This window comes from Stylophora pistillata, chromosome 12, assembly GCF_964205215.1.
Source record: "Stylophora pistillata chromosome 12, jaStyPist1.2, whole genome shotgun sequence".
NCBI classification, from domain to species: domain Eukaryota; kingdom Metazoa; phylum Cnidaria; class Anthozoa; order Scleractinia; family Pocilloporidae; genus Stylophora; species Stylophora pistillata.
The window spans coordinates 13,952,501-13,980,000 of NC_142530.1; the positions used below are offsets into that span (position 1 = coordinate 13,952,501).

General features: G+C 38.2%; 2 protein-coding genes and 2 pseudogenes across 2 annotated transcripts; 3 read left to right on the plus strand and 1 right to left on the minus strand.

The window, feature by feature from the left end:
- Nucleotides 1-7,140: 7,140 nt before the first annotated feature.
- Nucleotides 7,141-8,674, plus strand: LOC148718896 (uncharacterized; annotated as a pseudogene).
- A 1,209-nt stretch (nt 8,675-9,883) lies between these two features.
- LOC148718897 (adenosine receptor A2a-like) lies at nt 9,884-10,861 on the plus strand. The gene has a single exon (XM_088739900.1). It carries the CDS (start codon nt 9,925-9,927, stop codon nt 10,789-10,791), a length of 867 nt encoding a protein of 288 aa, XP_088596026.1. The 5' UTR covers nt 9,884-9,924; the 3' UTR covers nt 10,792-10,861.
- Nucleotides 10,862-13,276: 2,415 nt separating this feature from the next.
- LOC148718898 (uncharacterized) lies at nt 13,277-14,094 on the plus strand. The gene has a single exon (XM_088741422.1). The coding sequence runs from the start codon at nt 13,292-13,294 to the stop codon at nt 14,060-14,062; it is 771 nt and encodes a 256-aa protein (XP_088597548.1). The 5' UTR covers nt 13,277-13,291; the 3' UTR covers nt 14,063-14,094.
- Nucleotides 14,095-18,555: 4,461 nt separating this feature from the next.
- LOC148718899 (uncharacterized) lies at nt 18,556-19,682 on the minus strand (annotated as a pseudogene).
- Between the last annotated feature and the right edge of the window lie 7,818 nt (nt 19,683-27,500).

Sequence of the window (27,500 nt, forward strand, 5' to 3'; positions counted from 1 at the left end):
CATTTTGCATAAATATGATTGTATTTAATATGACGTTAATGAATGAGAAGTAATAAAATGTTTCAGAGTTCAAGATTAACCGCCGCCCAGTTAGCCCAATGGATAGGCGCTGGACTGTTGTGCGGGAGGTCGAGGGTTGGAGCCCCTTAAAGTACTTGAGAAGAATTTGCTACCTTTTCTATAACATCAAGAAATGGTTAGATATACTAGTCTTCTCGGATAGGGCCGAATAAATGGAGGTCCCATCCCCTGGGGTGGGATGGGTGGGTTTACTGGGCCCGCAGTAATTGGCGCAAGTTGTTGCGGTGTCCCCGCCTGTCGGCGAATCTAATAAATTAAATTTTTCAAAATTCAAACGCTATCTTTGATAAAGGTTCTGAAAAAACAATTTATGGTTTCAAATAAAAAATTGAAAACTATAAGTTAAAAACATCAAAGCTTTAATCATGGTTATAATAAATACGCTTGCTAAATTAATTCAAAAGTTTTCTCTGTTTAAGTTTTTTCATCAAAGGGCAAACACTAACTTCATAAAATATGTTAAAATGAAAAACTATAATTTCAAAACCTCAGTCATCATGGAGTGGCTGCAAAGTTCAATTGAATTTTTTAAATATTTTAGCAAGTGTATTTAACATAGCCATGCTCATTCCTTGTTGTTGCTGCTGGAATCGCTGTTGCTGTTGCTGAAGCACCATTGCTTGGAATGGCCATTCTTGAAGCAATTTGCATAATTTCTGAATGTTCTGATTTGGGTGGGGTTTTCATCCCGTTTATTTTCCTAACGCAGTAAATCATTTCATGGTCGCTGAGGCTCATGCTTAATACTCCTGATCGACTCATTCTGTGGACAGTTGGCTGTAACAAGGTCAACGAGTGACTTTTAGCCTTTGGTGATATAGCAGGATTGGTGATAAGTTGGTTAAAATTACGGTTTCTGAAAAACGATTTTAATTGTTTACAGTCAGCATCATCGTGCTTGTTCGACATGAAACAACAGTTCAAATCTTCAAGAATAAGTAATTATTTCTCATCGGCGGAGGGAATGTCTAAATTACTGTTCAATTTCATCATAAAATCATCGTCATTGTATTTTGAAGTACGATCAGGTCAATAAAACGATCCAACAAGTGAACTTGCTAGATCTGGATCGTCTTAATTGCATTTTAAAGGACAGGCATTACAAAAGTTGCCAGGTAACGTCTCTGTACTGTCAGAGAAGCTTTTAAGATAATTTCTATTAAGTGCTGCGGGGTCAATGTAAATGGCAGCTTTGATAGTTAAAAATAAGATTTCCGGAGAAGTTTGACGCGTTTAAAAGGCCATAAATATTAACTGCAATTTGAAAAGTTGCTGTTTAGTGTAGTTCCTGGACGATGGGCTCGTCATCTTTGAACAAGAATTATTCGATGGATCGTTGCTTCTTCACGTTTTCGCTTCAGTTTCTTTGAAATTGGTGTCAAATAATGCCAATTACTTCTCAAAAAGGTATGACCATTTATTTAACAGACAAGAATGGAAGATACCTTAGACGTTTCGCATCCCCTTCAACTATGACTCAAAAGGTCTCAGAAAGGTTAATCTTTACGTTCTGATTGTAAGTGGTGGCTTATGGGTTGGCTGTATCTCGCATTTCCAAATTTATAACTTGAGTTTTGCATTGAGGTGTTGTTTCCACAAACCCCTTTTATTCATATTCAGTTCCTTTTCTTTTTGTGCGACCGTAAAATTCATCCTGTGTAGTAAGAATACTTTAAATTTGAAATAGCGTCCCGTTGATCAATTACATCTGCCTCAACGACTCAGGCCAAGTTAGGCCAAAATTCTAGAAATGCCTGATACAAATATTACTAAGGATATCCGTTTCAATACGTTCAGAGAAGAAGGTGGGACGTGGACGTCTGGGAGAAGAATCACTAACATAAACGCATCCATTGATATTGCTATCTTACATGTATTGAATACACTGAAAAATATAGTTTTTGCTCTTTTGGGGGGCTGTTGGTAACTGCTCTAAACCCTTGCTAGGTTTCTTTTGCAGATTTTGGTTTTTAAATTTTCAACCAGAACGTATTTAAGAACTTTTAAAGCTCAATTTTTTTTCTGAAAAATTTCTTTGTATCGCGGCCATACTGGTTTTTGAGAAAGTAGATCTTGTAACAGAGTAAACCTATTTTGTCCGGCAGCGTAAAACTAACACTGCTTTATCCAGCCTGTAATAAAGCTATCGTGGGAGGCAAATGGCGGAAGGTTGTTGTAAAAAGCATTTCAAAAGCCAATATTTTGCAATATTGGTGTCTCAAAATCACAATTAGTTTATAAAAAAAAGTCTTTTCTACCATGGTTAACTAATAAAAATTTCCCGAAGTTAGAACATGATGTGGCGACAGAAGAAGTTCGGTAATGCATACTATTTTTTCAGTAGAACGCCACTAACTAAATATGCCTTTGAGGCCTAAAAGCTCAATTTATATTGTTATTAAACAATTTTGAAACGATTAGACAACTGTTAAGAGATACTTAATCTGAGTGTGAGAGAACTTCAAGCGGTAACATTTGTAGATACCCATTATAGGATTGATCCCGAAGACCTTCAAGCCTATGACAAAGCTCTTCTTTCATGCCCAAATTGAGCACTGTGGGGTGAGTCATTGCCGCTAGTATTGCACATAGCTCACTAAGCTTTCCTAGTTTGAGCACTCTGGCATGGCTTAGACGATACCACAAACGTGGGATCGTTCGGGGGTAACCATATCGGTTCTCCCCCATCGTAACATCAGCACTGCACTGATGAGGCCCAGGAGGTCGAAACAGCACTGTCTGCAGTGTGGGTTTTGACTCTCTCCCGGACCTCAGTGTGAAGACCTTTATTCAAGGCTAACCCCCCTACCCCCCAGCGGCTCCCTTGCGTCGGGCAGTGGCAAAACCGCTTGGCCACTCAATTTAACTGGGCACATGTCTGGAAAGAAATCTTTGGTGCTGGTCTGAGTACCAATTGGGAGAGCGAAATTGCGTGATGGATCGCTCACGGCGTGGTTAAAACCAGGGCTTACCTCAACTCCTGGCGAGGCCTCGGCGTGAGTGATCATTGCGCGGGCTGTGGAAATGCGAAACCATCACCCACGCGTTCTGCTCATGTCGCCCTGTGTCCCCTGTGTGGAGCTGGGTGTCGAAATTGCTCACTCACCTCTATGATAAACCCCCTCCTTTATCGGAAAAAATTATTTTATTTCGCCAGGGTCTACCCCGCGGCTCCCTCTTTGAACCCTCAAATCTGATCTGTTCTTTTCTGATTAAAATTACGCTTAATGAGCTGTGGGCCGCCCGGAACCTGGACACTTTTGAATCTAGACGGCCCCCCAGCTCAAACAATCATCGCTAAAATCAAAGCCCAAATTCGCTCTCGCATGAACGCCGCTTTCAATTTTGCTCCGCGCGCGATTCTCACTACTTTGTGGACTCACCGGAGCGTTCTGTGTACATACCAAAACCACACCCTTACACTCAAAACTTAATCCCCTCGCCCTGATGGGGTTTTCTTAATTGAAGTACTCCACAAGGCTCCCAGCCCCGTGGCACACTTTAATAAATCTTGTATACCTGTGATTTGTAATTACTGCCGCTAGCCTTAAAGCACAGCGGTTTTTCGCTTTTCAAGTTTCGTTATTCATAACTTCCCCTGACTTTTTGTGATTCCAATCACCGTAGCTAAATCATTTAATCATCTTCAATCAAATAAACAATCACTGTATACTATAACAACAACGTGTAAATAAAATTTGATATGACAAAAAAAAAAGTAGTCTGCAGTTACATATATATATATATATATATATATATATATTTATAATTATACTTCAAGATTTAGGTTACTTGAACTTTTACTGCAACTCTGAGTTTCATGCCTCTTGCGAAGCAATCATCAGGCAACTGCCAGAAATAACGGTTACAATCCACCGAAATTTAAAAGACAGAACAAAGTGTAAATGCGCACGCAATCTACTGCACGCGCTATCGTAACGTCACGTTCTTTAACAGGAATTTCCTGACATGTCTGCAACATGATGTCAGCTCATTTCTTTTGTTTAAACTTGCCATTTGCTGTTTACAAATGTTATAATATTTTTCCTACAAATACAAATTTCATCTCATTTCATTGGAATTTCATCTCAACAAATTTCATCTCAAATTTCATTGGAATACGAACTAGCTTGTTTCACCTTGCGCCACTTAATATTAAACTTAGTGTCCTTATCTTTAAGACTCCATATATATTTACTAAGTTCAGTAGCATGCCTGTAACGTTCGTTTCGGAATGAACACAAGTGGTTCCTGTAACGCATTTTAAAAGCGGTGTCACAGAGACCAATGTAAGTTTCCTTTGCGGTTTCTGTGGTGACCTCTGCCTGGTAAATTATGCTTTTCATGTTACAGCTTCCATCCATGGGGCATATGTCAGGTTTCCTACAGTTGCAGCTTTTCCTAGCTCGATCATTAGTGCGTGCGAGTTTCCGGATTTCAGATTTGTTAGGGTTAGATATAACAGTTTAATGCTGCCCATGTAGCTGTAGCTCAATTTAAGGGTGTTTCGGTTGAAAATTTTGTGAAGAGGATTAGCTTTGGTGAAATGCTTATCAATAAGTGCTTATCAATATATATATATATATATGTATATATATATAAAGTGTGACTTGATTTTCGTAGAACAGTGCTCAATACATAGAAGTAGAGCGAAGTATATATTGTGGGAGGAAAAAGACAAGTAAACTACAAGTTCATCCCTACAAGCCTGTTTCGTGGTCGCCCACTCATCAGGGGTACTACATCATTTGTACTACATCAGGGGTACTACATCATTTGGCGTACTACACCAGTACGCCAAAATCGCCCAGGAATCGAACCTGGCCCCCCGGAAGCGCTCCCCGCCTAACGGGGCACCTGAACAGTCGGGGTGTGCAAGGACTGCTGTTGGGTAACGAGTCCCATAATGCAGAGAACTACATGCTATGAGACCCTAACCCGCGTCAGGTAAGTAATGCTAGGACGGAGGAGAACCAATATGGTCACCCCAAACGATCCAACCTTTGTGGTATCGTCTAAGTCATGCCAGAGTGCTCAAACTAGAGTACACTAGCGAGCATGCGCAATTGCAGAGCAATGACTCATCCTAGTTAGAGTGCTCAATTTGGACATGAAAGCAAAGCTTTGTATGCCAAAGAGCTATATCTAACTGCAGACAGTACTGTTTCGGCCTTCTGGGCCTCATCAGTGCAGTGCGATTATTTAGGAAAATAAAAATTAAAACTTGATACTACAGATCTGTTTCGAAAGGAAAAGTCCTCTCTCGTCAGGTGGATAAGGCACTAGTTGACTGACGGACCTTTTAAGTAGGTGGTTTGAGCAGCCTTATCAGATATTTAGATGAGTGCCGGCACGCACTCGCCAGTTCGTTCCTTTTGTTTAGGGTACCCGCCCCTGTTCTGCAAATGATAAAGAATTTTTCAGCTATGCAAAGATTGCATCTCTTCGTGGTATTTGAGTACGGCCTGGCACGAGCTATTATTTTCCAGGTCACGGAAAACTCCGTTTCAGCATCCTTTAGGGACCAGATATATTTGCTCAACTCTGTTGCGTTCCTTTTGTTCTCGTGTCTAAATGAAGCTGTATGATTTCTAAATCTTGTTTTAAATTGGTTCGCAGTAAGGCCGAAGTACGTTTGGGTTCCCAAGGGACTTTCAACTGTGGCCTGGTAGACCACATTTTGAATTAGGCAATTGCCACGTAACGGGCAAGAGTATTTGTCTCTACAATTGCATGATTTTTCTTGCGATTGGGAATTATTTGCGAGGGCGGACTTATTGTGGGCGTCACACTACTTCTATATATATATATATATATATATAGAAGTAGTGTGGCACACGAGGACGGACAACTTCGAGCGAGGGAAGACATATACTCAATAAAAAGTCTAAAAAGTTTAAACTTTTTAGACTTTTTATTGAGTATATGTCTTCCTTCGCTCGAAGTTGTCCGTCCTCGTGTGCCACACTACTTCTCCTACCATTTATCGAGGTTTGGACTGTGAATCCTTTTGGATCCTTCTGGCGCGGCGTCGCTGTGGGCTCGAGGCCTTTTAACGTATTATATATATATGTATATATATATATATATATATATATATATATATAAAGAAGCAAATGGACTACTCTAGTTACGCACATACGGATTTTATTTTAATCGCTCCTTCATTGTCGGGCACTGTCCTGGATCCTACGTTGCCTATTTCGCTTATATATATAACCAATTATTACGCTGGAATGCTCCTTATCAACTATCAAAGTGCTCAATAGTTGGACTAGATCAGTAGTCAATATTATCAGCGACGAATTGGGTTATTTGGTCCAAGACATTTAATTGCTACTCAGAGTTTCATGCTCCATCAGGAGCAATCATCAGGCAACTTCCTGAAAAACGGTTACATTCAAAGTTACTTGAAAAAACCGGTTACATTCAAAGTTTTGAAATAACTTGTGGCGCGCGCTAATAAGGTGATGACATTTTTAGCAGAAATTTCCTAGAGTGTCTACAGGACGATGCTAATTCATTTCGGTTGTTTAAGGTTGACATTTCGGGCTTACACGAAATAAAATACTTCTCCCACAAACACAACTTACAATTCTTGGTGACGTTTGAGTAAGATCTTGCCCGTTTTACTTTGTTGTACTCAATGTTTCGGTCTTTCAGGTTCCAAATATGCTTACTAAGCTCAGTTGCATTTCTATAACGTTCATTGCGGAAAAAGCAAATGTGGTTTCGATATCTTAATTTGAATGGTTTCATAACCAACGATGATTCCACCGAGAAAAGGAATATAGGATACAGGATGCTTCCTTCTTAAATGACAATAAGTGGAATAAACAGAAGAAGAAGCGAACTTTTCTCTTGTAGCCTTTAATACGTCTATGTTTCGCCCATACGGGCTTCCTCAGCACTAAATATCAATAAGGAGTAAAATTTACAAACAATGGAAAAGTCTTAAATACGTGGAATAAAAATGTTTTATATCAAATCCCATAACAGCAGTATAATGATAAGAAGAATTAAGATTAAAAATACCCGCTAGAATGTAACAATAAAATAATGAAATCCGGTAATGAGGTGGTGTTAACTATGCTGAATCCTTTTCCTAGAATTGAACTCACACCTTTTATTGAGACCATGTGGTTTGAGGGTACATAGTTGGGCACACCAAAACGCCTCTCTAGTAAGTAGACGATCATCGATGCTGTCATTGCTAGCGTTAGAGTTACGTACCTGTTCGATAATTAAAAATTCGAAATCTGCTAAAATATGAGATTCTTTGTGAATAGCAACTTCACAAGTCCGTTTTTTGGACAAGCCAAAATTAGGCCTGTCCAAAAAGTAAATAAATTCTAAATTCCAATTCGATCTGGAGACAGTGGACAAGAAGAGCCGCCTAGTGGAATGTCCATTGCTAAATTATTTATTTATTTATTTACTTAGGGGAAATTAAACCCAACCTGTGGTGGAGGTACGGGGACGACATTTATGATCTGAACCCAAGGGTTTGCCAAACTTAATTAATTCACCAACTTTATCAATTCTCTGTATCCCACCGTTAAATTTACTTTAGTTTCATCTTTTAATTCACTTAACGCATTAGACCTTGCTCTAAATTTGGTGAACGGGTTCATTCAGACTGATAGCTACTCTAAACCCACGGATAACGATATGTACTTGCTACGGAATAGTGCACATTCTGCTCATGTCACCAGGGCCATTCCCTATGGAGTTGCTACCAGACTTCGAAGGAATTGTTCCACCGATGAGGCGTTTGATAAACGCTCCTGTAAGTATCAGGGTTATTTACATAACCGAGGTTATAACCCTAGTTTAGTTTCACAACAATTTGAGAAAGCCCAGTCCATCCCTCGAAAAACGTTGCTCCAACCTCAACCTAAGAAGTCCAAACAAATCTTTCCACTGGTGCTTGATTTCAACCCCCGCCTAACCAGCATTGGAAAAATTATCAGTAAGCACAAGCATCTTATTTATGATTCACACATCTCTTAAAAAATTTTTTTCCGGTAGGGTCTATCATCCCAGCTTTTCGTAGAACTAAAAACATAAAAGAAATCTTGAGCAATAAGCCTCGTCAACAACATCGCGCCCCAGATAATCAGCGGGGCTGCTTTAAGTGCAAATCCAAATGCGATCTTTGTGAAAATTATTTGAAGGAAACGAATTGTTTCACTGGCACTAGCACAGGCAGGAAGTATCCTATCACGCAGACAGTTGGCTGCAAATCCAAAAATGTAATCTACTGAGCTACGTGCATGAAATGCAATGTTCAATATGTAGGTTCTACAAATAATGAATTTAAAATATGTTTTCGCAACCACAAGTCTTCCATGACCACCAAAAACGGACTTGTGAAGTTGCTATTCACTACAACAAAGAATCTCACATTTTACCAGATTTCGAATTTTTAATTATCGAACAGGTACGTAACTCTAACGCTAGCAATAATAGCATGGATGATCGTCTGCTCACTAGAGAGGCGTTTTGGTGTGCCCAGCTATTTACCCTCAAACCACATGGTCTCAATGAAAGGTGTGAGTTCAATTCTAGGAAAAGGGTTCGATATAATTAACACCACCTCATTACCGGATTTCATTATTTTATTGTTACCTTCTAGCGGGTATTTTTAATTTTAATTCTTCTTATCATTATACTACTCTTATGGGATTTGATGTAAAACATTTTTAATCCACGTATTTAAGACTTTTTCATTGCTTGTAAATTTCACTCCTTATTGATATTTAGTGCTGAGGAAGCTCGAATGGGCGAAACGTAGACGTATTAAAGGCCACAAGAGAAAAGTTCGCTTCTTCTTCTGTTTATTCCACTAACAGAACTATTTCGGCCCTCTGGGCCTCATCAGTGCAGCGCTAATGCTAGGATGGGGGAGAACCGATCTGGTCACCTCAAACGATCCCACATTTGTGGTATCCTCTAAGTCATGCCAGAGTGCTCAAACTAGAAAAATCTTGTGAGCTTCGCGCAATGCTAGCGGCAATGACTCATCCCACAGTGCTCAATTTGCACACGAAAGCAGGGCTCTGTATGCCAAAGAGCTATATCTAACTGCATTATATATATACAATGATCTATTCAAAATTTGATGTGATTTTAACCGTTTTTCTTTTCTTTGACCTATACGTAAGGGAAAAGCTTTCAAGGAATGCATAATACATTTTGCAAAAAAACCCGAAAATATAGAAGGTGATCAATCGTAGCGTGCTATTATTCAGTTGAGAAGGGACGGGCTGATCTGAGTGGAACAAAAGTCAGGAATATTCATCTCCAGATAATTTGAAGTGAATCTTTTCGTCTTGCTAAAACGAACGCGTTGAGCTTGATGTATTGTAATTGAACAACGCTGGAACGATTAGTCTACTTTTAAGAGATGCTTGATCTGATTGTGAGAGAACATTAAGATGAAACATTTGCAGATACTCTCGGTAAAATTAATGCTAAATGCCTTGAGGCCTATGAGATTAATCTTGTAGAGATATTTTACGTTCCATTCAACATCTGAGGTGATTTTGACCGTCTTGTTTCTTTCTTTAACGTGTACGTCAGGGAAAAACTGTCAAGATATACATCATACTTCTTTCCAAAACGAATTATAGTAGGAGATCAATTGTAGATCAGTTGAGAAGGAATGAGCTGACCTGAGTGGGAGAAACGTCAAGAAAATAAATGTCCAGGTAATTTTAGAAGTAGACGAGATATAGATTAACGACTAAGTAATCCGGCATATTCACTTTATCTTCATCAGGCATTCAAACACATTTGGCCGAACTTCCACTGGGGGAATTCCACAAACGCTAGAAAAATATGACCAGCTCACAAGGCGACTTAGCAGATGTCCCTGGAAGGGTAAGGTTTATCATCGCTTCCACTATCAACAGCGTCACTTGTCCCTTCACAATTTTGCTGAACGTGCTGGTGATAATGGCCGTGAAAAGAAGACCGCGACTCCAAACCAACAGCAACATCTTGCTTGCCTGTTTAGCGGTGACCGACGCATTAACTGGTCTCATAGCGCAGCCATCGTTTGTCATCTGGAATATTTCCCAGTTACATGAAGTCAACAGCGTTAGTTTTAATCACACGGTTCTCCTTGTAATGGGCGTATCTTCAGTACTTCACTTGATGTTTGTTACCTTTGAAAGACTTGTTGCGATCAAATTTACGATGCGCTATTCGGCAGTTATTACTAAAACGAACATTAAGATAACAGTTACTGTATTTTGGACTTTTTCTTTCATTTGTGGGGTCATTTGGCACTTTGTTTCTAGATTAATTTATGTTATAGTCGCTCTCGTCTTAGCTTTGTATATCCTATTCGTTCCTTTTGTCTACGTGATCCTGTATCATGAAACACGCCGTCACCGTAAGATTATAAAAACTCAACAACTTCCCATTGAAGAAGTGGAAAGATATAAAAAGGAGAACAAGGCTCTTAAGACGACTGCGTTTATATTTGGTACTTTCATTGTGTGCCTTTTGCCAATTGGTATGTATACTATTCTTCGCTCCTTAAAAGTTTTCCAATACGACGCACATTTGAGTTCCTGGATTCAAACCTCTTTCATGTTAAATTCACTCGTTAATCCTTTAATTTACTTCTGGCGACAAGAAGAGCTGAGAAAGTTTGTGTTTGGCACTAGAGCCCGGGTTGCGCATTCTGTAAGCCAATAAATATATCAGGAAGAGGCTAATGAGGTTTTTTTCAAAAACCTCGCTGTTAATCACTTTTCAATTGTGCAAAAATAGCGCAGAACTATCTAGCTTAGTAACTAATGAAATAAAAAAAATTTGCTGTGCGACTCTACTTCAGTCAATCAAAAAAGTTTCCTCATTACTCCCTTCAATCTGCTTTTCAGTGGCGCGAGAATTGTTGAGTCATGCATGTTTAAAATGATTTGTTCACATGATCAAACTTCTGGGAATTTCTAATCCTGTATTATTTCCTTCTCCACTCCGACTGAATAACAAGGTAAACATGATATGCTACAGCCTCAAAATACTCACTCTGATTAGACAATTTTCTCAGTGTCAATCTCTACAACACCTTCAGGTGCGCTCTGAGACGCACCATTTTCACCACTTTTGAAACTCACTCGTATCCTTATAAAATAGGTCAATCATAATATTTGAAGCCTTCTTCGAAATCTAGTTCGTCTCTGGTAACTTAGCAACTAGTGATAGTTCTCACTAACTCTACTCTAGCCGTTTGATCCCTTTTGATGATACAAATTTATGTAAAATGTTTGAAGAGATTTTTCTCATTAACTTATAAGTTACGAATGTGGGCAACAACGAAAAATCCTTTTATGTGGTCCTGTATAATTTTGGTTGCCAAGTAGGTTGTTGCCTTATCATTTGAGCTCGAGCAAACCATCAAATGTCCAAAGCTCTCGTTCTTGAGCTCGAGTTCAGAAAAGATGTTCCAAAAAAAATTTTGATAAGTCAGTAATCAAATAATATTAAGGTTTTTTATTCAGTGTTAAGACATGAGATAGAAACAGATACTGTTTAATTGCATCCGAAGTTGTTAAGATGCATATTACTATTAACAGGCAGAAAGGGAAAGTACGGTCTAGAAAAAGTTTATCTCAATTAGAGGAAGTTGCAGTTGCAACAACAGCACTTTGAAGTTACCCTTCTTTAAAACTTTCGTGGTTAGAAGCACGCCATCTTGGATATGACGTCAGTTATGACGGGGCAATAGTCAAACTTTGTTCGAAGCTTTGTCCTTGTTGATCTGTTTAACCTCTGTGACAAGAATTTCTAATAGTTGAACTATGGTGAACTGTCTTGTGGTTGAATGTCTGAACACAGATAAAAATTCAAAAGGAAAAGGTGTAGGCTTCCACAAGCTACCGGAAAGTGAAATATCAAAGAAAATTCGGCTGGCAAAATAACCCGCGAGGACAGTTTGCAAAACCCTGCAAAAGTTGTGAACTGCCAAAATGAAGAATTCCAGCGAGATGAGGCATGAAAATTGTCCGTTGCTGACATTCGGTTCAAACTGAAAGCTATGTTTACCTTTTCCTTATTTAAAACAAATTTCATTTTAGCTATACTAAAACTTTCTCTTTTTTAAAGCCATTTTATTGGAAGCTCGAAATGGTGATAGACCACGTGTGGTAAATTTTCAGTCGTCGCCCTTGACCAAAGCCGATTTTCAGCATCGTACGCTTTCCCCAAGCAGTTTATAAATATATATTGCCTTTGCCAACTCTGTAATGAGTCCACCAAGTAAACTGTCTTTACCCCGCCAATCGCATACTCCTACGAAAAAAAGCTTAAAACCATTTAATACGTGCAAACAAATAATCCACACAAATATGGTTGCAAATTATCCCTCGCAGGTGCCCATGTATTCTCGTTTTTCGAGGCTTCTCTTGGCGGTTGCCGCAAGAGCACTCGCGATTTCCATGAAGTGAGCGACTGAGCGGGTCGACGTTTCTTGAAACTTATTTTGATGAGCCATGTTCCGTTTGAACATAGTTAATAGAGGGGACTGGTTATGAAGGCCGACATGCATGAAAGGGCCGGCCTATTGTTCGGCTCCTGAGGTTGAAACCTATCGTGACGTCACGCGAACGTGCACATCCTTGATTTGCACTACAAGGCAACATGGCGGATAGTAGTGAACTTTTTATTTTCGGAGACGATTTTGATGCCATTTTAGACATTTTAGAAGAAGAAGAAGAGCTAGATTAATACTTTACAGAAGCTGCTGACGATGTAAGTATTATAACCTTCCTCATCAGTTTAAAAAGCGAGAGAAAACAACTGTTTTGCTATTACCATTTCGGTATGTTTGACAAGATCGAGTTCAACTGTTTATCGTGCTTTTATGTCGGGTATTCTGTAATATTTTTTAATATCATATCTATTTGTAATAGGTCGAATTCGATGACCTAGTATGCGAACTGTGTTCCAAGAAGTGCAAAAGCAAGAGTGGGTTAAAGCGACAAAAAAAACAGCGGAGCACAAAGACCAAAATAGTGCAGATTCGTCCGAAAAGCCAAGGGAAACAGAGCAGTTCACCTTCGAGATTTATTGTGAAATCATCCACAAAGCAAAAGCCAAAATAGTTGGAAAGAAATTGTATCCAAGTTCGATTAGAGGGGAAATAAATACCTACCAAACAAATCCAGCAAATGAAGGTATAAGCGAAATCAAAAACATGTATGGTCGCTTGGTCAAGTCTGGCAACGTGGAACGATTCTATGCTTCCTTCTACTCTGCAGCAGTCTCAAATGCAGTAATTTATTTTGAGGGGTTGTCTAGGGATGCAGCGACATTGCTATCTGCCAAAGTGGCAGATTTTATACTGGCTGGCGGCAAGGAGAAAGCCAAAGACTCTAGTATTTGTACTTGTGCACCATTAACTAAACTCTCAGCTGAAGAAGAAGCTGGACTACAGTACATAGGAGGATATGTTCTACATAAACTTCATAACAAACTGGCAAATAGTAAAAAATCACCGGAAATTGAGCAAGCAATCTCAATTCTTAAGGCTGGAAAGTCAGATGACCAGGCTGTTTCAGATGGCCAGAGGCTAACTTCATCTTTAAATCGTGGAGGCTTATGGACAATAACAAAGAATACCCAAACAATTTTTGAAAGAGCTGAGCACTATTTTAGGGATATAACTTCTAAGGCTGACATAAGAAAGCTTGATTGTACTGACATTATATCAAGATCTACCCATGACATAGATGTAGTCTCTGCATATCATTTAATTTTGTCTGATGCTGTTCTTACAGCAGAAAGCACTGTTGCCAAAGATGTACTACATAACATCATTCAACTGTATGTAAGAGTCCGCTCCTTTTCTTTCGCAAAGGATATCATACAGAAGCATAAGGTACAAGCAAAGCAGTTGAAATCCAAAGCGCTACGTAAGGAAATAAGCAGAGCTTGTAAAGAATCTGAAAATGACAGGCAGTCCTAGTCCAATATAAATTTTAATGACTTTTCACCATATTGCTAAAATTGTATTGATCGACTCAGAGGATGTTAATGAGCATTAAAAGTTACCTGGCTTATACTTTTCCCAAGAAACATTGTTATTGATGTTATACAAAATTAACATTTTATCATTACATTTAAAAGCTGTTACTGACTGTATGCATGAAACCCATGTTCCTCATCTCTCTGGAATCAAATAAATACTTGTCACGGTTTATAATCACTTTCACCTAATTGAAATGGTAACAAGTATAGTTTAGTTAATACAATAGAGTGAGCACAAAAATCATCCATCAAATATAGTCATTGGACTAAGAGTTATCTCTTGATCTTCTCCTGGTACCATTTGATTGATATTTTACTCGAATACATACACGTTTCGATATCCTTTGGATCGAAATGCTTCTCACATGTAAATACATTTCCTTTATCGATTTGACTTTGGAAATCTTTGTCGATAATTCTTGTTTTGGTCAGCTGATTCAGCCACTCTTTGCGCCATTTTTCATACTCGGCAGTTTCGCAGCAAGGGCAACTTAAATATGCCGATTCCTTTCGTTCTACGACTTGTACCGCAACCAAACACGGCACAGTTGTCGCCAGGCATTGTTATTTCGAGTTTAGATACTTAAATAAATTGTCCCAGTGGACAGAACTACATCATGACGCTTTAGAAACAGATCAAACCACGTACACAGGTCTTCTAGCTCCCTGCCATCTTGAAAGTGTGTGCACGGTCACGCTTGGTTGGCTTCGATAAACTCGAACAATAACCAAGCTCTCTGATGTATGCCGGCCTTCATAACCAGTCCCCTCTATTAACTATGGTTTGAAACATAAATGGATGTATTACAACCTCAGGATTAAAATCCAAGTCAAGAATTTAATCAGTAGCGCTCTCCTAGCCGCTGTTTCCCTTGTTTACATTTATCTCAGCAGGGATTTAAGTCAGCATACTTGACTATTGTAATGCCATAGTTACGTCATAACAAAATGGCGGTTTTTAATTTTAAAGTGTCGACTTTTGGAACGTGATTGTTCGCAACAAAAACGTTTTTAGCTCAAATGAATAGCCAGTTTGGACAATACAATTAGAGAACTTTGGATGAAGGTAAACTTTTTTTTTTAGACCGTACTTTTACTGTAAGTTAATGATAACCGGCAAAGGTCTAACCAAACAAAATTCTCAAAATTTACGTTTTGAGCGTTAGCCCTTCGTCTTTTGCTTTGACGTGAGGACCAACGCTGGAAACGTCAGTTTTAGACAAGTAGTTACGGTGGCAGGAGCCATTAAGTAATAGGCTCCTAATGGCCGTCAATTTACACATTATCAACTCAGTTGTTAAAACGACTCATCTTATTGTACCCCCACTAATGCAGCTCCGTAGTTCCTTTAGAATGTTACCCCCTTTATTTATTTTCTCAAATTTCGCGATTTTCATCTAAAAACTTACCCGCGAATCTTCGGGATGGGCCAGATTTCTTTAGAAATTTCACACCAACGTCCCTAGTGAATTATTTCGCGAAAGTTCGGATGATCCAAAGAACATCTGCCTTGAAAATTCGCGGAGATGTCGCGGATATTTCGTTTCTTGCAACATCTCTTCGGAAAGCTGGTTTCAAAAGAGATCCTGGAGCTACTGGGAATTCTTCCGTCAATGACGATAGAAGATTATGAAGTCGCAACAGACAAACTGATTCCAAAATAAGACTGACGCCTTTAGGCTCCGTGATGACTGAAAAGATTTTCAGACAGGACCAAAGTGCGAGCATGTATGGCCGCGTCCAGGAAACTATACTTTAAACCGACACCAGCCACGTGGTTCCCATGCAGTGTATCTTCAATACTTCTTGGAGGAGTCAATTGATAGATTATTCATCATTTGCCAATTATCAGAAAACCATTACATTTGAAAACGAATTAGAAATTTGCACCCTGGGATGAAGCTTTCATCTTGTGGCATATATTGGTCTGGGCTGTGAAAAGTCATCGCCATGCTACAACTTCGTGGGAAGAAGAACAATGAATTCTTAAATTGTCGTACAAATGATTAAGGAGGTATGCGATGTCTGTCACTACCAGGTTTACGTTTGGTTTCTTGAACGTTGAACAGAGCGAAGCATTACATGCAATGCGATTAAAAAAAAGAAGAAAAAGACTATCGCATTCATTCGTTCTGAAAACAAATTATGATGCTGGATTGACTAGCTGGGAGTGGACTTGTTCGCAAAGGGGGTTGGGGACAGAACTAAATATGTAACCTCCCAGTTAGTTAGTTGATCTCTATTCAGCGGAGTTCCATTGGTGCAATGACATTCAACAGTCTTCCAATGAACATTAGGACTTTACCACCTAGGGAACTTTTTATTCTTAGGCTATTTTTAGAACATTCTGAAATCGAACAGTGTTACTTTTTATATTAGTTAGTTTTTGTATATATGATTTATTTAATTTACTCTCCTTTATTTTATGTTATACAGGGCCACTTGATACCAGTCCTGTGACTGAAGGGGTCACCCTGTTTAAATATCGATTATTACTACTATTATTATTATTATTATTATTATTATTACTATTATTATCATTTAGAGCAAGAGGTTCTAGTCACTCGTTTATAATCTCTTAATTTGGAACCAGGCCTCTCGAATAGTTACGTGAGGTGCTGCGACATGCTGGTTTCTTTTTCTAAATACAAACTTCCTCATTTCCTTTTGTCTCCAACAGTAAATCAATGGATTAACAAGCGAGTCTCATTGGTTTCTAGGGTCTACATTTCTCTTTATGCCTTGTAACAATCAGAAAAGGTCTCTCTTAACGAGGCGCAGAAAAAGCGATTGATTATTTTTATCTCGTGATTCATGATTACCAAGTTTCAACACGCACAAACGCTCCATGCTTCTAATTGTAACCAATGACTCACGATTCCACTTCCATCCACGAATCTCTTTTACCGGATAGCTCTGAGAATGGGGTTAATTCAACCTTTGGCCTTTTTTTTTCGAAAAAAATTAGCTTCTATTTCGTCAAACATTTAATCTTTGGCTGCACTTAATCATTGTTCTTGTATCATCTCACACGTGACTAAGCTATCCTGTTTATAATTAAAAGTATGACTCAAGGTTCGCCGACGTTCGTGGCAAAAGTAACGAATAAAAATTATTACCCTGCTTGGCGCCCTCGGAGTTTGCATTTACCAAACCACGGGAAATTTAAAAATCTAGAAGTTTTCGAAGAAGGCTGGACATCGTGTAAAGAGCATAACAAAAAAAGCCTTGGCGCCATCGCCAATCAAACGTTCATCGTTAAGTATTTGCTTTAGGGAGCAGTAAATTGAAAGGAAACTTATTTCCCATCCGAGAAAATTGCTCTTCAGTTCAATTATTGTACTAATACATTTCGAGAATGTTCTTGAATCGTGACTTAAAAAAGGCAGACTTCCGGTCATTGTACTCTTTTATTCTCCCGTGAAGACGGAAAATTTACCGCCAAGGCGTGTATTGACGCTGAATGGAGGCGTTATCATCAGAATATGTTCTGGAAACAAAATATCAAAATATGTTAGCTGGATTTGGTCAGTAAGATACAAGGCAAGCTAACTTTTGTGCGCCGGCAATGATAAGACAAAATTATTTTGTTATGAAAATGGTTTGCTGCTGTCTCAGAATGCACACCATGGTGACAATGGTAGAAAATAGCTCGGGTCATAACAATGCAACCTTTCCGCAACTTTACTTCTCATCTCATGCACCATTTATTAAAGCATTTAACGTAAGTAAAACATATTTCGGGTACTTCAAAATGGTTTCGCTATCTTTGAACGTGAATTTACTGAATGATGGATATTACCGCGAGTTCTCGGTTTGTTTCCTGGTAAGGGTCTTAAATGAACTCTAAATTATTGCTCAACACGTTTGTAGATTTGGTTAAAAAGGGTATATGCATATTAAGCTTTGATCTCTTCCGATTTAGCAACTTTCTAATTAAACATGCTTATGACTTTATACAATGAAACACCAATCACACTAACATGTATTCAGCGTATACAAGGTTGCGAAACCAAACGAAAATAAAAGAAACATTCATTGTGTTGATTGAACTTCCTTGAATCGTGACTTAAAAGAAAGCAGACTCACGTCACCGTAATATACATCAAATTTACCGCCAATTCATGAATTATTGTTGAATGAAAGGGGTTGCCGGCAGAACACTACGTTGCTGCGTCTGAGACTGAATTTCATTGGTAAGATATGTACAAGGCAAGTACACTTGTATGAGCTGGCCACGATAACGTAATTATGATGTTGGGGAAAATGGCCTTTTTGCTGCTTCAGACTTTACAATGCACACAAAGATTATGATGGTATAAGAGTCCTTGGTGTGTTTGCAATCTCATTCATGTAATGATAATTAGGCTTTCTCAAAAATTAGAAGTTTAATCTGAATTACTTTTACACCTTTCTCCATGAGACTATTTGTTACGATATTTGAGTTCTGCATCCTAAACCCAATCGCCGCGACTGAGTCGAAGGAAAGTAACTCTTTCGCTGTTGCCAATACATCATAACTGGAATATTTATATGGAACGACGAAAAAGGTGCAAAGTTAGAAATGGTTACTTCATCATGTGACTTATTGTCCAAACAAATGTTCAGAATTTGTGTACATTGATTTTCTCTGCCTAACACCTTTTCCTCGATAGCTGGATGCACAGCCTGGGTTTCTATTCTAAATACAGCATTCCTCATTTCTTTTTGCCTCCAGCAGTAAATCAGTGGATTGACAAGAGAATTTGACATGGCACAGGTTTGCTTTAATGTTTCTCTGATGGGGCAAGTTTGAAAGATGCCTGAAACCGAAACTATATGACATACTTCAATAGGAAGAAGGCAGACCGTAACAGCAACAACCACAAACACAGTTGTTTTAAGCGCTTTGTTCTCTTTGGTAAATCTTTCCACTTCTTCTTGGGGCAGTCGCTGTGCTTTTAACCTCTTTTGGTGGCGGCGGGTTTCATGATACAAAATTAAGTAAGTGAAGGCAACGAAAACGATACATGAAATAATGACAAAGCCTGACATAGAAAGTAAAATTATATAAAGTTCTACCGCTCTTAAAATCCCATCTATGACGGCAATATTCCAAAATACTGACACTGCTCTTCATTTTATTGTGAGTTATAATGTTTGAGTATTGCTTCGTAAATGTGATCGCTATGAGCCTCTCGAAAGTAACCAGTATCAGATGAAGGCATGAAACAATCAATAACATAGCCATGACCATGTGATGGAAAAAATTTAACTGTTTCGCTACTTCTAAGACCTAATAACTCAAATAACCCCCACAGGATATACGAAGTTTGGCCAAGGAGACCAGCCAATGCGTCAGTCACCACTAAACAAGCCAATAAGATATTGCTGTTGGTTCAGAGTCGAGGTCTTGTTTTCACGGCCCTTATTACGAGGACGTTGAGCAGAACTATGAAGGGAAAAGTGATGCTGTTGATGATGATAGTGATATTATAACTAACTTCCAATGAGACATTTGTTGTACTAGCCATCTCTGTAGCGTTTGAAGTGCTTTTTTGAAGGCTCTGATCGACCTACTTTTATCTCGAGTAAACATGTTGCCTTTTTTCGCGCTTGAGGTACATGAACTCCTAATTGAATGATTGATGAAGTTGCCTGAATGGTTTGTCATGACTAATTTAGACCGTGGATCAAGTCAATCTAACAATTCTACTCTTTCAATTTTATGCTATTACCGTAATAGGAACGAAAGATTTGATCGACCGCTAGTTTCATGTTCATTTGCTTCCACTTGACTTTTTCTTACGGAATACAATGTATATCCAAGGATGACTCAACCGAATTAAATTTTGATTGCCTTTTCTTTTTTTTGGCTTTTTTGATTTTTTGGCTATATCGTGTTTTCTTCGTTTGTAACTCGTGAATTGCGCGCGCGCAAGAACGAGTTGTAGATATGATGTGATGAATGGCGCTCGCTCGCTCGCTCGATTGGTCGATTCCTGTAAACTTTTCTTCTATTTTAGGCTTTTGAATGTATTTGATAGTTTTTGGCGAGTGATAAACAAACGAAATGGCGACCTTTGTTGCTAAGAATGGTGTTGGGGTGAAAAAGAAGCCAATGATAATCTTGAAAGAGTAAAAAAGTATACATTTTTCATTTGTGAATTAATTAAAGTTTGCCCAATCTCCGAATACACTTTTATCTCTTGCAGCGTATATTTCATTTATGGCATCAATACTTCTATTTTTAAATGTATACATCCAGGAAAATGATTATTGTGTCCGAAAAAGAAAACAAAGAAGGAAGTTAAGCTAAACCCGTCATTTACTTGAGAACGGCGGATTTGAACCACCTACGTCGCCACCCTGAAAATTTCACGGATCACCTTGCTTTTTACCGTAAGGCCACCGATACTCCCTCATGCCTGCTTATGAAACTTTATGTAAATATAAATTTTACTTTTAAAACGCTGATTTTTTGGTAATTTCAACCGCGGGCTCAAACGACTCGAGTCGCTGCTCGCCGATAGTCCGATTTCGAAGTGTCGCTCACGGCCAACTGCTCGTAAAGTGACTTGTTTGAAGCTTGTTTGGTATTCCTGGAGCTGTATCAACGTTGGAAAGTGGTTCACAAGTGGGAACTGCAGCGAAAGAAGCTCAAGCATAAGTTCAATCAATCGATATGCTGTTTCTTCGATGGTGTAACTCGCACTGTGTATGCGTATGTTATTAGTGCACTGTTAAGTTTGTAATCATTACGGAATCGCGCCCATTGGAAAACATCGCACGGGAAAATGCAAATAAGCTAGGAAAGAGAAAGAGAGCATGCGTAACTTCATGCAAGACTGTCAATCTGACTGTCAATCATGTAATCCCCCGTGTACGCCGTGTTTGCAAGTATTGTTTCTTGCTCAGACAACCGAAACATAGCGCTATTCATCCAAGAAGAATAGCTGTAATCTTGATTAGGCGATATTGTTTAAAAATCGATCACATCAGTTAGTAGAGGGGACTGGTTAGGAAACGCGGCAAAGTTCAAAGGGCCGGCCTATTGTCTGTCCCCTGAGCTTCGATTGAACGTCACGTGACCAATGACCCTGCACAGAACCAAACCAACATTGCGGACATGAACGACTTATTTTTCTTCGGCGACGATTTTGATGCCATATTGGAAACTTTAGAAAACGAGGAAAAATTACAAGAGCACTTTGTCGAACCAGCTGACTCTGTAAGTCTTTGAGAAGCCTTTAAAACGTTATTTTCGCCCAAAAACTTTGTAGTTATTGATGCCCTTAGCAACGGCATCGGTCGTAGTACAACAACATATTTATTTACTGAAAGTCTTTCGATTTTTAGGTTCAATACGAAGAATGTATACAATCCCACTGCACAAACTGAACAAACAGCTTCAATACTGAAAGCTGGCAAAGCAAAAGATTTGCATGTTGCAGGGAGTCAAAAACTAATTTCATCTTTAAACCAAAGTGGACTTTGGGTTATTTCTAAACAAGCTCAAACAATTTTTAAGAAAATAGAACATAATTTTAGGATTCTGACCTCAGGAAGTCTCCGGCTGAGGATTAACAATGCTAAGATAGAATCCAAATCAGCTTGTGATGTTCAATTGGTCTCAGCATATAACACCATGTTGTTGGACTCAGACATAGTGGTAGATAACAGCATTGCAAAAGATGTATTGGACATCGTTATTCATTTATATATTACTGTACGGTGTTTTTCACTGGCCAAAGATGTTATAGAGAAACGCAAAATTCAATGTAAACAAATGAAGACAAAAGCACTACGAAAGGAAATATGTAGAGCCAGCAAAGAACAAGAAAGGCAGATATAGTTATAATTATGAGCCTGCAACAATTTGTCAATAAGTAATTTATTACAAAAGATTAATTTGGTAGCTACAACCTGCAACATATTAAATATTGCTCATTAATGATTATTTTATAGACAAAAATGAGTACAAAGGCTATATGGTTAAAGTATCTAACATAGAGTAACTTATTTATTTTCAGCCAGTCTTCTCGCCACTTCTTGTATTCTGCGTTTCGCGGCGCCGGTAGCTTCCAGTTTCCAATTCCTTTACTTCTCCTACACGTTCCACAGCCAAATACTGAACATTTTTCACCTGGCATTATGTCCACTGACTTGATTAATGTTTTTAGTTATATTTTGAAGGTAAGATGTCGCTCGATCACCGAGAAAATCCAAAAAATTAAACGCTACGTGACTGTTGAAACAAGCCCACGGCGCCATCATTGTTTGGATTTATGTGTTCAGGGTCATTGTCACGTGACCTCGATAAAATCGAACAATAACCTATCCGACTGAAGTTTGCCGCGTTTCCTAACCAGTCCCCTCTACTAACTATGATCACATGTAAAATTATTTATTCAAGCCGAGCGATTTTTCATAAAACTTTACCAAAAATCTCGGACCATAGACTTACTGATGACGTACTCTCTGGTTATCTCGGAATTGTTTTCGACGGCAATACTGCACTGAAACACTTTTCTGTTTCGAAACTTCTGCGTTCATTTCAGTTTTTTCGAGAATGGAATTCTCTGAATATGGTCTCGGCTTATAGCCGAGTATTTTCAGTTCACATGATTTAAGAACCCAATTAAAACAGACCGAAGTTTAGGGTCTCAGCTCATAGCTGAGTTCGGCTCATAGACGAATAAATACGTTCAGACGGAAATGCGGCAGATTTACGAGGTTCGACCATCAATTTCGCCATGAAAGCGAAATAGCATTACAGAAATATTCCTTTTTAGCCCGTTATTGCTGTCAGTCTCACTTAACACGTCGGGAAAGTCTATTTACTTTTCGAAAAGCTTAAGTATAGACCACTTTCATAAATGGCTGCCGTATAAATACTCTTTCGTTTAAATTTAAATTAGCCCTTCTGGCCTCGCTTGAGATAATGTATTCTTTTAATTTTGTACTGGAGAACGAGGCCAGTAGGACTAATTCAAATTTAGCTCAGTTCCAACTCAGCTTTACCATAACAACACTTCGTTTCATCACCTTCAAACAATACTTCAATTGTATCTCCATTGTCTCTGAACGGACGCAAAGCGAAATTTTGCAACTCCCGTTTGGGAATTCGTCAATTCAGATCTTAAGAGACCGAAGCTTTTGCAACCTCATTCCGCCTGCAAAGCATCATGGATACCCCACTTTTCCCGGGCGACGCTTTTCAATGGGCGCGATTCCGTAATGGTATGTTTCCAGATACCTTGATCTAAGGATTTTTTTTCTTAAAAATGCGTCCTGGAGTGAGGAACAGGAAGTTCTAAAGATGAGGAGTGATATCACTCAAAATGAGCGTAATTATCAGTTCTCAAAACAAGGAATATAAATGCACTAACAGTGAGTGATAAATACTTCCTAAAACTGATAACAGAGTCCTTACTTTAAGGTGACTAAAGTTTCTCATAGTAAGACCTATTTTTTTCAAAATGAGTAAGTAAAGATCTCAAAAGAGAGCACTTACTTCTCAAAGATTGTTAAGTAATACATCATCCCTATCTCCTTGAGACAAGGATCTTAACTCCAGGAAGTGGTTCTTTCTATCAATATTTTGTGCATGTAACACAGGTTAGCCAGGCCATACTACAAACTCAAAAACAACTTTTAATCTGACATAGTAAACCCAAATTGTGCTTTCTTTAAAATGTTTTACATTATTTTGAACTTAAGATACATGCACAGCAGCAAGTTTTATTTTGAAGCGAGACTTAAGTTACACCTCACTTCATTTGATGTATATCAAATTAACAGCAAAGTGACATGGCTTTATACCTAACACCTATTCTGCAAGAAATGGCACAGCTACATGTTAACTTAATATGCTGAAATTTTAACTATTCAATAAAAGTCTTTATAAATGCAGATTTACCAATACTAAAATAAACAGTATATAGCGGCTTCATGACAAACACAAATTTCTCAAGGAATAGGTATAGTAGCCTTTCCTTTGAATCATACTGAAGATTACTCTTTCTCTTTGTCAAAAACCTTGCTACAGATTTGCCTGTACCTAAATGCTCGTCGTAGAGGCTCTACACCTAGGACATATTCTTCAAGAAACTGATACAGCAACTTTTCTTTTGAATCATATTGAAGATTAAAAGAATAATAAGTTGACAGTCACAACAACAATCCCTTTACAAGGATGAATATCCTTGCTGGTGTATGACTATAATTCTATCAACAAGTGGTTTATATTTAGTTTGAGATTCTTTACTCTGGTTCAGTAATTTTTTGTATAATAATCACATGATTGTAAGTGAAGATTACAATTGGTAGCAGTTTACATTCCATGCTTATTCTTCTGGAAGTTATAAATTTATGATTTATTTTGACAACCACTTTGATTGTCATTTGAAATTAAAAATTTTTGTGAATTAGACGCAACAAGGATATTCCTAATGCTTTATATTTAGGATAAACTAGAAACAATCAAAACTGTGCTCTTTTTTCATGAAGAATCACGGATATTGAGTGTGTTGAAAGAAAATTAATGTAAAAACGTTTTTCAAATTATATTTAGTTATATTTCCTTGAGAATTTGACAAGCACAATTCCACAGATATTTCTGAAATTTTGGCAAGCATTTATCATAAATCTAGTTGGAAGAAGAACCTTTCTACATAGAATGAATACTTGCCAAAGCAAGGATTTGAGATATTTATTCAATAGTGGAAATACCCTTAAAATGAGAATTCAAAGTCATAATTCTTAAAACAAGGAATTTAAATCTTATTTTTAATGGTGATATTCTTAAACTGAGGAACTTTCATTGGAGAGTATAAAATTCTTAAAAGTAGAAATCTTGATCCTTACGTTTCAAGGAATTGACTCTCAAAATAAGGAAAAAATCCTTGTTTTGAGTATCCACTGACTAACAATAAGAATTCCGAAAAACAAAACTTAGAGTGGTGTGAACATCCTTGTACTTGTTTTTTCATCCTTGTGCTAATAATTATCTCAGAAGTGCGAAACAAGCTTCAAGGGCGGTACTCGGTTGCAACACAAGCATAGGCATAAACATGACAAGCTAATGTGCAGGTGGGCTCAGCTGTATCATAAACATGAGCACAAGCGCTCAGTCGATGTTACGCTAAATAGGGACATGGTTAGTATAAGCAGTATAGTGCTTGCTGATTGCCTGAAAGACTTTCGCTTATGTTTATCCTTACGCTTATGCCAACCAAGTCTTAACTAGACAGTATAAGCATAAAAAGAAGGAAACGTTTTGATAATCTTATGCATATATGCTAATCCTTATGTCCGTGCGTTCCATCCAGCGTATAAGCTCTTACATGCCTATCCCTATGCTTGCATCGCAAGTAAATTCTGAGCTCAATATTGGAACAATAGTTTTATGATAAACAAAACAGCACCCTTTTGAACTTTCATTCCATAAACCTTTACTGTAAACTCTGGAACAGTGACTGTCTTGCACCAAATCCTAATCAGGCCATATTTTCTGTCTTTGAGGCCTAATTTAGTTTGACATCATATTCCTCATAATGCTCATTTACCAGTCTAACGATTCATACCTTAGTATGGAAATCAAACACCCATTTCTATTGACGACACAAATTACATTGGCTTATCCAATTCACGAGTTGGCTCACAGAGCCTTTGATTAACAATGGTGAAATTTAAAATAATTTTCTGAGCCTGATAAGAATAAACTCAATTTGTCGAATAACTTATCGTTATTTTTTTGTGCCGGTTACTACTTTGGTTTACAGAGGTGACCATTAGATGCTGATGTTTCCACTTGTGTTTGTCTCATGCACCATCATAATAAAGATCAATTTAATCTCTGAGAGAAATCGCTGACCCTTACTTGTCATTTTACTCTAATACACGGTTAGGGAACTTGAACTTTATTTTTATTTAGACACGGTAAATCTATCAGATAAGTAATAATATCATTACAATCTATTATTAAAATTACAATCTACTTTAATCTATATAAACATGATCTAAAATTTAAAAGTGAAATAGAAAAAATGAAGAAATTCTGCTTTACATAGATACCGTGTGCGTTTTGTCGATTCAGACGAAGAAATCGCGACAACCATTTCGAAAAGATTGAAGTGATTTTGCTTGCCGCAATTCAGGGGACAAGCTATTCCAGATAACCGCACCGTTATAGCTAAAGCTATTTTTCAGGGAATTGGTGCGGGGCAATGGAACGGCTAGTTTGTTTTCAGAGTTCCTTAGATTATAAGGAGGATCATATTTAGTGAAAAGAGAACCAAGATAGTCGGGCGCGAGACCATGTATAGATTTATAAAGGCTGATAGTTTCGAAAGAAACTGTTTGGGGCTGCGTCGGTGGGAGTAACGAAATAATTTGGATATATCAACAAAGTTGAAGTGGTAAATTGGCCACCGTAACGATTACAAAAGCTGACGTTTCGAGCGTTAGCCCTTCGTCGGAAGATATATAGATTTATAGATATATAGATTTACAGATATATAGGTATATAGATATATAGATTTATAGACCATGGTGGCCACTTGTATTTGTCGCTGAGTATCTAACCGTCTCCAGTTAAGTTGCTCAAAAAGAGGATCAGCGCTTGTGTCATAACTGGAGAAGGTCAGAATACGGACAGCCCGGTTTTGCAACTTTTGGAGCTTATTCGAAAGACTCTTGTTACAATGCCCCCAGACCTCGCTGCAGTAATTGAAGTACGGTTGAACTAAGGCATTGAAAACGGACTCGAGCGTGGTTCCGTTAACAAAAGGCCTACAACGTTTAATTGCTCCAATGCTAGATGCGATTTTCTGGGCTATTTTTTCAATGTGCATATTCCATAAAAGGTTTTCGTCTGTATGCACACAAAGGGTCATCCTTTAATGTTTCTGAATGGATTTATTAATTTGTGTGCACCTGTACATTAAATTTACTTTGGAAATGGAGGTAGAACATTGGTGAGAATGACTTCTCAGAGCACATTTCCTCGACTGCAATACAATAAAACGCTGATATCATCGTAGCATGTAAAGTTGCCAAATGAAAGGGCTCTTTTTAAAAATAATTTGGATATATCAACAAAGTTGAAATGGTAAATTGGCCACCGTAATGATTACAAAACTATCAGCCTTTATTCATTTGTTGATATATCCAAATTTTGTTAACCGAACCACGCTTGAGTCCGTTTTCAATGCCTTAGTTCAACCACTCGCTCCGACGAAGGGCTAACGCTCGAAACGTCAGCTTTTGTAATCATTACGGTGGCCAATTTACCATTTCAACTTTGTTGATATATCCAAATTATTTCGTTACTCCCACCGACGCAGCCCCAAACAGTTTCTTTCGAAACTATCAGCCTTTATTCTCTTTTTAAA

Coding starts and splice junctions, on each gene's coding strand:
- LOC148718898 (XM_088741422.1), top strand. CDS start 13,292: ATGTATGGTCGCTTGGTCAAGTCTGGCAACGTGGAACGATTCTATGCT.
- LOC148718897 (XM_088739900.1), top strand. CDS start 9,925: ATGACCAGCTCACAAGGCGACTTAGCAGATGTCCCTGGAAGGGTAAGG.